Source organism: Oryza brachyantha, chromosome 2 (assembly GCF_000231095.2).
Source record: "Oryza brachyantha chromosome 2, ObraRS2, whole genome shotgun sequence".
Lineage (NCBI taxonomy): Eukaryota > Viridiplantae > Streptophyta > Magnoliopsida > Poales > Poaceae > Oryza > Oryza brachyantha.
In genome coordinates this window covers 10,017,656-10,029,661 of record NC_023164.2, presented here as the reverse complement: position 1 = coordinate 10,029,661, position 12,006 = coordinate 10,017,656, and the positions used below count along the sequence as shown (strand labels likewise).

The following is a 12,006-nucleotide window of genomic DNA, read 5'->3' as shown; positions in this document are numbered from 1 at the left end:
CAAATCATAAAATTATATAAACACGCAACCTTATCTGTTTGTTTCTACGAACCTTTTTTTACCTCTCCTTTTTTCATCCTTCTAGCCTTCCTCTCTAGAAACCTCATGAATGGTTTTTTTACCTCCGATGGTTAAGATTAATTCACTCTTTTTCATCCTATAGTGTATCTGACGGCTAGAATTTATCATATAATATGGCACATTGTATTTGTATTTTGGGGTAAAAAATTTTCACTTCTGTATGTTACCTCAACTTTTTGTCATTGATGCTTATGACCTACACGTGAAGAAATCTCCCTACAACCGAATAGGGCTGCTTTCGGTAAGAGAGGGGAGGGGGATTAGTTGGTGCAGAAAACACAGTAATAAATTAGTACATGATTAATTAATTAATTATTATTAAAAAATATAAAATAGACTAATGTAATTTTTTAAAACAACTTTTATATAGAAAATTTTTGTAAAAAAATTACACAATTTAACCGTTCAAAAAGCATATGCGCGGAAAACGAAAGAGCTTATATATCTCATTATATATCTCACGGGCAGTGCCGACCGCAGCCTAGATACCATAGGATGACAAGTGGTCACAAACCAAATTGCCTTACATGCGGCTGGCTTTTAGTTCGCATTAAAAATAAACTTTAGAAAGGAATAATAGTGTGATATTCCAGACCCTACCTTCAAGAAATGGTAATCGATGCAGAAACCGTATCAGAGGACTCAGACACTGAGGGTCTATTCATTTTGAGAAAAAAAAACAAAAGGGTTAAATTCTTTTAAAAACATTATGTCTATAGGAATAAAATATAGAAAAACTAAAGAAAATTTTACTTTCCGTCCACTTAAAACTGTTGAAAAATTTCCTATGGATTGATGTGAATATGTATTCATATTTTTACGCCTTTTCTGTTCCTATGGTTAAAAATCTTCCCAATGGAATAGGCCTTGAACATGAACCAAAATAAGAAAAACAATCTAATCCAAAGTGTGGTGTGTGCAGCCTAGAACGATTGAAATGGGTCTCACCGGCATAAATAAGACAAACAATCGAATCCAAAGTGCCAATGTGCAGGTAACAATTCAATTGGGTGTCACCAGCAAGAGAAGCAAACAATGCAGACGAACTTGAGACTCAAATACAAAATGCAAAAATTCTGTTCTCGATTCTACATGCCCTCCCACTTGGTATACATGGGTACAATATTGACAAGTATTCCAGTAGGGTCTGGCTAGATAACCTACGTCACCGAAGACGTTGGCACCTCATGCGTGGAATTTCCCAAAATTCCTGGGCGATCGATACATCCGAATCCCTCTACTCTTGTCACCTTCGTTTTGGACTACCAGCTTTTCAGCATTAGTTTTTGCCTTTCTTCAAAAGGTTAGCAACATTTCCCCATTCGATGCTTCCCGATATCCTTCAACAAACCACCAGTTCAAATCCACCAAATGTAGAAAAAAAAAACTCGCATGTCATTAGAAACATTTTTAAGCAGAACGAATTATTACAACAAATACACATACACTGTAGCTAAATACACAATTTTGAATCATACTGTGCACACAACGGCTGGAACATTACAAACATCTATATCACCCGCTAAAACACACTTTTCCTCTCCCCCAAATCAAATAGCCATCTTATCCTAATAAAAGCCCTCCTGACGGAGACATCCCTCAAGTTGGTGGCAGATGCCAAGCAACATGACCAGCAATAAATTCAACAAAAATGTCTCCACGGCAGTCAGAAACAAACCATAAGAACATCCGGGCTGTGGTCAAGCACTGAAGCTTACGGCAGTGGTCAAAGCATTACACAATGTACATGCGAGGCCTAGTGTTCCATTAAAGCTGTATCAGTTTCAGATAATGGAGCTGCATAACAGATAACATATGGGTTACAAACTTGTGAAGCAAAATAAACCAAACCTTACCTTTTCAAAGACTCTCATTAAGAAAACATAACTTCAAGGTCACAACTTTTTAACTTCTAAAAATCATACACAAAAATATTTTGATTTGCTATAATAATTAGCATCATTGGAGTTGTTGTGGCATTTTTTCTATAATAACATTATTCATTTTTAAAATAATGTTAGCTAAAAAACAAGCTGTCAAAGCTACATATTATGTAGACCACTCAATGTTCAAAATATCTTGTATTCTAGAACATAGTAATTTATGTTTTACGAATGAAATCTATAAGTTGATCTATCATGGGTCGTTCATAACTTTGGTGAGATACAAACCTAATTCCTCATTTTTCTACTGAGCATGTGCCTTTGAGGGATAAGCTGGTTATCGAATTGCTAATTATCATGTTTGTCAAAACAAGCAAGTCATATCGGATTTGAGTGATCAATCATTCGTCCTATTCCTTCAACCCATCAGACTTTAAGTATCTGAATATTACTGAAGGCTGATTAATTCGGATAACACAAACATTTTAAGAGTTGCAAGCATACAATAGTTTCAGCATACACCTAACAACCTACTTATGCATGACGGAGTCTGGGAAGACTTACCAAGCAAGTCCTCGTATGTATCCTGAAATAAAGATGTCTCTAACAACAGCGGTGGAGAGAATACTTGATCAAGAGCATCATCATCAGTCATAAATGTCTGATGTCCCAGAGCACTTCCTGGATCAAGCATGCTTGTTACACTGCTAGGATCATCATTCCCATTCAGTTTACTCAACAGAACGGGAGTTGCATGCATTGTGCTGTCAGCATTGAAGTGAATATCACTGGTGCTCTTTGGGAACTTTATTTGTGGTGATGAAAAACCTAGTTTTTGGTTTCTTCTATTATTGACACCATCAATCTCCTTCCTTGAAGGAGCTGTTGATAGAGGTATAAAGAAGTGCTCTGAACCATCATCACTACTCTGGTCATGTGGCCTCTCTGCGTTGTTTAATGGCTTTGATAAAGCAGCTTCACGAACAGATCGTCTGATATTATGAACAAAATAACCTTCATTTTCTGCAAAGACAAATATAAAAAACAATAATTAACGAATGTCATTGTCAAAAGTTCAGGTTGTAACCAACAAAACAATAAGGAATTTACAGAAGTAACAGATGATTTAGACAACATAGAAATACCATGTATTAAACCATTTGTTTCATCTTTAGTTGAGGGAAGGGGAAGAGTTTTATCCTCAGGCAAGATTTCTTGGCTAGGTTGTGCTAATGCATTCCTTTTTTGTGTCTGTGATCCTTTTCCAGAAGAACTTGGAGTCAGACTAAACAAAGGTGGTAACTTTAGAGCAGGACTGCTCCCAGCCTTGTCAAGATGCGTAGCTGAGAGCCTGGAGGTCATCTCTGACAGTTCACTGCTGCTTTCCTGCTTAAAAAGTAATTCTTTAGAAAGCAGGGAAATAAATAGATAGACTCAAAGCTGACATTCCACAACATGGCAATTTAATAATGTCTTTACACAAAAAAGTTGCTGTGGTAACTACAAGAGCAAAGAAGACTCCAATTGGTTGAGGAATATCCATATGCTAGACTAAATCCATCCTAGTGGAGATTGAATTAACCTGATAATTCACTAGGTGTATAAAACACAGATTTTGCGAGTGTAACTGCATTGGTCACTGATATTGGTCTTGCATGAATGCATGGAGCAATCAGTAGTTGGACAGCTTCTCATGCAGGAATTTTGGAGAATCACCAAACCTCTTCAACTGGTTTTGTACACCCTTAACCATGCTACAGTTGAATTGTTTGTCATCCCATTACACCAAGTGCATGTCTCTTAGACCGAATGATTCAAGGATAACAAGTCAAACACATTCCTCAAGAAGCTGATTATACGAGCATGCAAAAGGCCCATTATTTTACCTTTTTAAGAGAACACTATTTTCTGTACTGATCAAAACATGGTATATCATCATCAAACAACAAAAACCAAGCTAATCAATTTTCTTTGTTCTTACTTCAGATCTTCCAAGCCCTAAATTTGGCATCGGCGGAGACAATCTGGAGATCATTTGATCCATTGGGTTACTGGATACGCTATTTACTTCCTCTGACAGATCTGCTATTGACTGCTGCATTGCTGGAATAGCTTCCTTGAGTTGATTTATTAGGCCCTAGAAAGTGGACACAGTACCAAAAGATTAGAGAATCTATTAGATGCCAGATAGAAGTAATCATCAGTAAAACCCATATGGTTTCTGATAAACCCCAAGGAACTGTTTTGCAAGCTTAGCTTCTGATCAAAGTTGGTTTTACCTGTATACTGACTAAGTGCTGACGATGTTCAGCCAATGTTGCCGTTAATGAATCAGCATGCGTACTAGTTTCACTATCAGATGCACTTCGGAGTAGTTCTGGTCCATCTCCATCATTTGCTTTGGCCTATCAAATTAGTACAACAGCTGCATGTCAGCTATCGGAAGCTGACAGAACCCACTATGCGTAAGAATAAAAATCCTCCAGTAAGTCTGCTTGTGCCTAGATTGTGAACAGGAGCTGTAGTGACTACTGTGTTCTTTCCCAGCTAGAGATGGAAGATTATTTGATTTTTTATAGCTATTTAAAGGTGTAAAAATGGAATTGGCTACTAAAAAGTTGAAAATCTACTTATGACGAACTTTTGTATAATATCTTTTGCAAAAAATACAACATCTAACAGTTCAGAAAGCGTATAAACAGTAGATGAGGAAAAATCTGGGAAAAGAACATAGCCTAATAAGTCCACAACCACATTGTTGCCCAGGAGCTGTAATGACTGCCTAACACCAGCAGACAACAGGAAGGAGGTAAGAATCCACCCACAAGTCACCATACCAGTACTTGCACTAGATGCCAATATGGCACCATATAATATGGGTGATGTAGAAGATTATTTATTTTCTTAATTCAAATGCACTTTTATGTCCTAAAATAGTGATATCAGAAAAGAAATACAACCAAGGACATGAAAGAAAACAATTAGGTTGTGCTTGAGATAGTTGGAAGATGAAAATGGAAGATTTTGTGATTTTTTTGATAGCTATTTAATGGCATAAATGATGGAATTAACTACTACAAAATTGAAAATCTACTTTAGAAAGGTGAGACGATGAACTTATATATAGAAATTTTTTGTAAAAACTCACCATTCAGAAGGTCAGGAAGCGTGTTGACAAAAGCCAAGATAAAAGGAAGAAAAAGCTGGGGGAAAGAACACAGCCTTAGAAGTTCCTGTTGTTTTGTTTTCGGCAGTGCATGGAAAATTCAGTTCAATAATCATATTAACTCATAGTTTCATGTACAAGCCGTCTACAATAGTATCAGTTGTGTTTTCAGTGAAAATTTTCAAACAAAAAGTGATGTAAGATTTTACTTTTAGCACATATCAACGCTAAGCATTGAATGACACTACTTACACAACAGTCATATTCACCTTTAATAATAAGAAAACTTGAATAATGTTTTAGACTTTAGAGATTCCACATTATAATAATATCTTCGTTTCACAATATAAGACTTTCTAGTATTACCTAAAGTCATATGGATGCTAATGAATCTAGACATATATACAAATAATATACATCAATGAATAGATGAATCTAGGCATATCCAAAAAGTTCTACGATATGAAGCAGAGGGAATAGTAAATACTGGTAGAATGTTACATAAATGATATAAATTATATAATCCACCAACCGCCAAACAGGATACACGAACATCAAATCATCAATGCTGAAGTTTAAATGTCAATGAATGCTGAGATTGACCAGCATGTAAACTGGATTTGTCACGTGAAGATAAAACTATATAGCATGGCCAGCATGTAAAAAGTCTCATTGCTGCCGAAACACCAGGGGTGCCAGGAAACAGAATCAGGGATAGCCAGACCAAGCACCAGAAGTGGATTGATAAATATGATAGCAAGAAGACCACAAGGGGTTGCAAAGTTGGTGTCATTTGAGTGTGATGATACGATCACCAGATAGGGGAAAGGAGTGCCAGAATGGGGATATCTTGGTGGAAACATTTAAGGGATAAAGGGAGGAATGATATGGGGAAGATATTGATTTTGAGGGTCACAAAAGGGTCCGATAAATTAGTGCATATGCATGTGAATATAATAGACCAGGTAGGTTTCACATCATCAAAACAATGATTATTTTGAACAAGGATGATGATTTGCGCATAGCCAGCTGGGGATGGCCAAATATCTGGTTTTGTAGTTTTTAAGCCTGAAAGCCAAACTTTCACAGTAGTTACAAAAGGTTGAATGCACTTGAATCTTTATGAAAACAGATGTGTTGAAATAAATTAAATCAAATCAAATTAAATGCATAAGCATGCCATTAAACTCATCAGGATAATAAAACAGCTTACCAAATGAAGAGACTGTTTGTGAATACGTTGTAAAGCATGAGTCCAACGGCGAAGAATTTCAGCTACGTCAACAGTCTGTTGTTGCGTGCGTCCATTCCTATCATCTAACCTTGATAGGGCTTCTTCTTTTCCTTGGAAAAGAGCAGACATCTGGTCTTTTTGGTCCAAAACTGGAGACGCTTCACCAGCTCTAGCTGACAGTAACTCAGAATGTGGAACACTTGAACTCAGATCCATTGCAGCTAGCAACTGTGATCCAGATATACGGTACCTAATATAATCCATTTTGCAGAAAATGATGAAATAATGATATCACCAGATATTCAGATAAACAACAAAGTTCGAGTGGAACACACCTATGCTCACGATGTGCTATAAGATCTTCAATTGGTCCAGAAGCTAAAACTTCATGTTGGCCTGAAAGGTATCACCTATTAATATCTGAAATTAAAAGCACCACCATAGCCCTTAACATTATGTAAAGAAACAATCTCATTTCCCAGGGATAGCATAATAATGAAGATTACAGGTTTTATTCGATAACAAACAGAATTTCAAATGCAAAATGTGTTATCAAGTTCTAGCCAGACTCAGATAGGAGAGTTAGAGTGCGATTCGGACTCAGGCATTGATTCAGAAAAAATCTAGAAAAACAGGATTCCGTACTTCTCCTAAACTATTTTATCATGAAATTAAATAACAAAGAGTTAAAGACTAAGCATATTCCCATCAAATAAGGGCAACTAAGCATTAACCATATGATGCTAGTATAATAAGGCAGAAGAAAGCTGCATACAGTAGAAGAATTGCACAACATGGAGCTAATAAAGAGGTAGAGAAAGCACAAAGAAGCATTAAAAGGTTGTAGCTTCGTGTACATTGCTGAGCTCTATACCCCCTTGCTTATCCAAATGGAAGAACAATCATCAGATCTGCAACGCGTCCTCCTTTCTCTCTCAGCAAAGGTGTTTGGAACAAAGAGCACAGTGAAAAGGTAGAAAGGTCACCTGCCGCCCATACGCTCTCTATCTCTATGGGTTGCCATCCTACCCCAGCTTCAACACTGGTATGTGTCACATTGTTGGACGTAACTCAACAAGCCAATACAATTCAACCTGCCAAAATTATTTTGGACACATGCGTCCTGATAGTAGCACTTGCGCTATCTCCAAGGTATGCCTTGCTATTAGTATATTTGCTCAGTCTAATTCAGGTTTATAAACAGAGTAGTGTGAACTAGGTCAGCTTTAACCCCAAACAAAACCAAATCACAAACAAGCCAAACTTCAGTTGATCTCCCAAAATAAACTGGGTTTTTTGGGATGTCATAGAAAAAAATCAAGGGCAAAACAAATGCTACAGTCGATTGCTCCAGAGGAGTTTTGATTCTCTCCCAGCTGGTTGGATCGAAAAAATTACAGTCAGCCATCCCAGCGAAAAAATTACAGGTTGTTTAATTTTCCAGGCAGTAATGATAATATAGAATCTGCTAACAAAATAGATGTCCAAACTTATTTAGGATATTACAAGGCTTCCATGCTACAAGTCCATTAACCCAATTACAGGATAAAAGTATCATTCATGATGTGGAACTATACCTTACTACAACAATTACTGAATTATCGCAAGCTAATCTTAAGCTTAAATTAAATTTATCAGAAATGAGGCTTACTCTAATAATAGAGTACCTTTGCGAGCCAATATTGATTCCCACAAACGAGTTGCCTTAGACACCAAATGGGAGTTCTGTCCAGATGAGCTTGAGATACGTTCATCCCAAAGCTCCCCTTCCAGTTTGGATTTGTTTCGCATGTCTTGAAGCTTCTCTAACTCCTGCTGTAGGTAGGCCTGAAAATTCCAGATGGGGTGATAATAAGAAATAAGAACATGATGCAACACATAACTATCTGAATGAACATGAGAGGGGTTTGTGTACCTCTTCAGCACATAGACTTCGGAATTCAGCTGTCATTTCATGGGCTAAATTTGACCAGGTTGTTTGTCTTTGAACAGCAATATTTGCATTTTTTAGAAATTTACGCCTCTCAAGAGCTATCCTTGCCTGTTCAGAATAGCACAAGGAAACATTAAATTTACAGTTTAAAAACCCCAAATACTTTCCCCTAAAAAACCTCAATAACTAAATCTGGACTAATATACAAATGCATAAGGAGAAATATGCACTTGGATCGTGAGAAGTTTCTGCTATGAGGAGGAACAACAGACACATTTTGTTCTCTGCTAATAAGTTCTTCATATTCAGATAGCTTATCCTGCTAAATCTGGATATAAAATTGATTGCCTACAACAATATTTACAATCATCATATAAGACTACTACTAGAATTCCTAACTTTCTTAGGTCGCCTCTTATTCAAAATCCAAGTTTGTCCTTGGTGTTCATGGCATCTGTATGAACATCCTATGCTTTCTAAGCATACAAACTTCAACCGTAATCAACTTTTCTTATACCATAGGTATATTTTTTTGGGGGATGGAAATGTTGCTACATTTTTCTATAAATTTGGTTGTGGAACCGAGGGAATAGAAAACACCCATTCCAAAAAAAAAAACTATATTGAACATGCTATGGAGCCTATTGGATCACCATTCTCAAGACATGAAGCAATAAATCTTGCCTCAACTACTTCACATGAATCAGTAAGCTGAGAATGGATGTATTATTTTGTTTCCATAGGTTATTGGTCCAGAAGGACATTTCCTCAAACTGTACCTCATCCGAGGTGTCAAAAGTCTTGAGCACAGGAGTATACAAATATGCCTTGTACCAATCATATCCTCTATGAAATCATGTCATCTCTACACAATCTATTTTAAGATTGATAATAATCGATGGCAAGGGGTCATCTTATGACAAACTACAAAAACAACCAGTTTAGAAAATTGAAAAGTCAGCCATCCTTGCCTTTGTCACAGGGAGTAGTGCAGCCGCATGAAGATAGGAGACATCTGTGAGTGCTGCAGGCAGCGGGTTTGATGCAACATCAGCAGCAAATGTTCTCCTGTGGACTTCTCTCAAGGCATGCACAGAGAGTTGCCACAATAGCTCAACAAATCTGCACCAATGTACGGTATCATTACATGGACAATGATGAATGTATTCCAATATATATAAATATTCTGGAGAGGAATATCTGTTGGACAGAACTGAAGTCGCTTCTTGGGTACACTACAGACTATTACAGAGATATGGACTTAAAATATGGAATCACATAACAGAACATAATTAAGAGACAAAAAAATGGTACCATATAGAATTAGGCCATTAGCTAATAACTTTTTCTGATAACACATCCAGTTTTCCAAGGTTAAATCAAGAAATAAATTATTTTTTGAATTAACATACAATTCACAAGTGTTAACTTAGGGGGTGAGGGCAGGAAAATTCTTTTACAGGGGTAGTAAATAGGTGGCATGTGTTCTCCTACACTCTCCATGCTCTGATACAACCTACCTCAAATGTGTTCCAACCCAGCCAATCTGGCACATCCTAGATCAATACTCCCCTCGAGGGGGAGGGAGGCAAACCACTAGGACTAATCCAACCGACTAAAGACGTTGCAGCACCATACCACACTAAGCTTCTCATGATCATAACAATGGCATGCTCCTTCTCCACTACTCAACTACACCTCATGCATCCAGCCTAGCCAATGTCACATCACTGCTCCTGCTCTCTACTCCTTTACTCAATTAGAGCAACCCCATCGCTCGTCTCTTGCGTCTAGTGGCTGGAAGTAGCTACCCAAATTAGCATACTGTCTGTAATCCTCGCTAGCCAGGGGTCTAGCATGGCTGTCACTCTCCTAGCTCATATAGTTCAGTACAATCAACACATGCGCCTAGTTGAATGGATGAGGTAATGCCCAGCAAGTGCCTCACTTGGCTCTTGAGCAGCACATCAAGAAGAGAGGATATGCATTTGCTCCAGGAAGAAAGGATCTCAGGGAGCTCCAGTGTTTTAAGTTAGAAAAGGTTGGGGTCAATGCAAATGAGTTAGAAGGCAGCCTAAGCAAGGGCAAATCAACCAGTGAGTGATGCAAAATCTCTATAACTTCCATTATGAAACTGATGAAACATTTTGTATGTTTCCAGAATACATTAAGCTACATTACAGCTGAATGCTGCAAAAACAGCACTAAATAGGTGGTTCCAACCAAAGAAACTGCAGCTGTGTTCTTCGCACTAACCTCGGCCCACAGCAGGTGGCGAGCGAAGATACCCTTGAGTTGCTCCGTGGCAGAGCTCCCTGCTGTTCCAGCTCGCTGATGATTCCTTGCACGATCTAAACAACAAACAGATGTCAAGGCCAAAGCATCACTACTTCTGCACCTCGCAAATTATCCGAGAAGCAAACTAGATCTGTAAAATCTCACCTTCCGGAACTCTCTGGATTGCGCCGAGTCGAATATGGGCCACACCTTATCGAAGTCCTGAGAATCGAAAACAAATCAAATATAAAGAGAACCTAAAAACAAAACAAAGAAAGAAACATAGAGGAGAAAGCAGCTCAGTGCACGTGCCTTGGCGGACTGCGCGGGGCCGCGGAGGGAAGACAGGAGGAAGTAGAGGAGCTGCTCGCCGAGGCGGGGATTGGAGTGGCGGAAGAGGCCGACCCGGGGGCCACCGGCGGGCGACGAGGGGGAACCGAGGACGGCGAGATCGAGGCCGAGGAGGAGGCAGTTGGTGTACATGGCGCTCTCCAGCTCTGCCTCCCGCTCCTTCTCCCGATCCGTCGCCATGGCCGCCGCTCCCGGCGCTGCGCCTCTCGCGCGGGGGAGCGGACGAGCTGCGGCTAGGTTTAGGAGACGGCTAACGCCATCCGAGTCGGAGATCTCGTGAGGCGCGGAGGTGGGATGGTAGACAAACGAAAACACCAAAAAGCATTGCGAGCCGAGAGGTCGGGGTCCAGTCGAACATCAATCAGAGGATCAGATCTATGGGAATGGGGAGGGGGGCGCGATATATAACTTTAAATAGCGCCGCGCCGGCACGACGCGAGAGCGGCAGCGAGAGCCCGCGAAGGCGAAGCGCGCTGTCTGTCCGGCGGGCGGCGGCGGTCGCCGGCAGCAGCGGTGAACCCTAGCAACCCAGAACAGGGTACGGCCGCGCGGAGGTGGGAGAAATGCTGCGGGTGGCGGGTGGAGGAGAGCGGAGGGTAGGGGAAGACCGGAAAAGGAGCGCATATTGGAATTCCAAATTAAAAGTAGTAGGAGTACCTCTGCCGTATTTCGAAATGGCCCTTTTTTTGAGCGGCATGACGGCGCATCTAAATTTGTCCTCTTTCATAATCCTAATTATTTTTATATTTATATAAATATATATATTAAAATTAATACGTACACATCTAGAATAGGTTATTCTAGGTACCCCTCGTCTCATAAGGCTTAAAACCTCTCCCACCCCTGGAAGGTCCAAAATCTTTCTTTAGCCTGGTCAAAACTCTCTCCCACCATTCAAACATGTCATTTGACATTTCTCCATACACCACCTCTGTCAACTCGCGTCTATTAAAAGTACAGTAACACGAAGGCAAAAATACAGTAACATGCCTTATAAAATACAGTAACAATGTCAAAATATAGTCATGACGGATCTAGTTTTTTAAATCACATTTTTTAACCAATGTGTTGCAAACGGTTT

The 12,006-nt window shown here is 39.3% G+C and overlaps 1 protein-coding gene across 2 annotated transcripts; it reads right to left on the bottom strand.

Moving 5' to 3' along the window:
* Positions 1-1,477: 1,477 nt before the first annotated feature.
* LOC102706349 (AUGMIN subunit 6) lies at positions 1,478-11,539 on the bottom strand. 2 transcript variants are annotated; one of them, XM_006664761.2, is made up of 13 exons: positions 10,887-11,539; positions 10,740-10,796; positions 10,554-10,648; positions 9,269-9,419; positions 8,280-8,405; positions 8,032-8,191; positions 6,700-6,760; positions 6,344-6,614; positions 4,244-4,369; positions 3,946-4,101; positions 3,110-3,350; positions 2,529-2,987; positions 1,478-1,878 (listed from the first exon to the last, which is right to left on the bottom strand). In XM_006664761.2, the coding sequence occupies exons 1-13, from the start codon at positions 11,103-11,105 to the stop codon at positions 1,838-1,840; spliced, it is 2,163 nt and encodes a 720-aa protein (XP_006664824.1). In that variant the 5' UTR covers positions 11,106-11,539; the 3' UTR covers positions 1,478-1,837. The 2 variants fall into 2 exon arrangements, with proteins under 2 accessions (XP_006664824.1, XP_015698876.1); XM_015843390.2 differs by having other exon boundaries at positions 1,480-1,837; positions 10,887-11,528.
* Positions 11,540-12,006: the final 467 nt, after the last annotated feature.

Bases quoted from the DNA above. Each gene is read 5' to 3' on its own strand.
- LOC102706349 (XM_015843390.2), bottom strand. From the start codon at position 11,105: ATGGCGACGGATCGGGAGAAGGAGCGGGAGGCAGAGCTGGAGAGCGCC. The intron at 6,615-6,699 runs GTGTGTTCCACT...GGATTATATTAG, and splicing joins ATAGCACATCGTGAGCATAG to GTACCGTATATCTGGATCAC. The intron at 1,838-2,528 runs GTAAGTCTTCCC...ATGGAACACTAG, and splicing joins TACATACGAGGACTTGCTTG to GCCTCGCATGTACATTGTGT.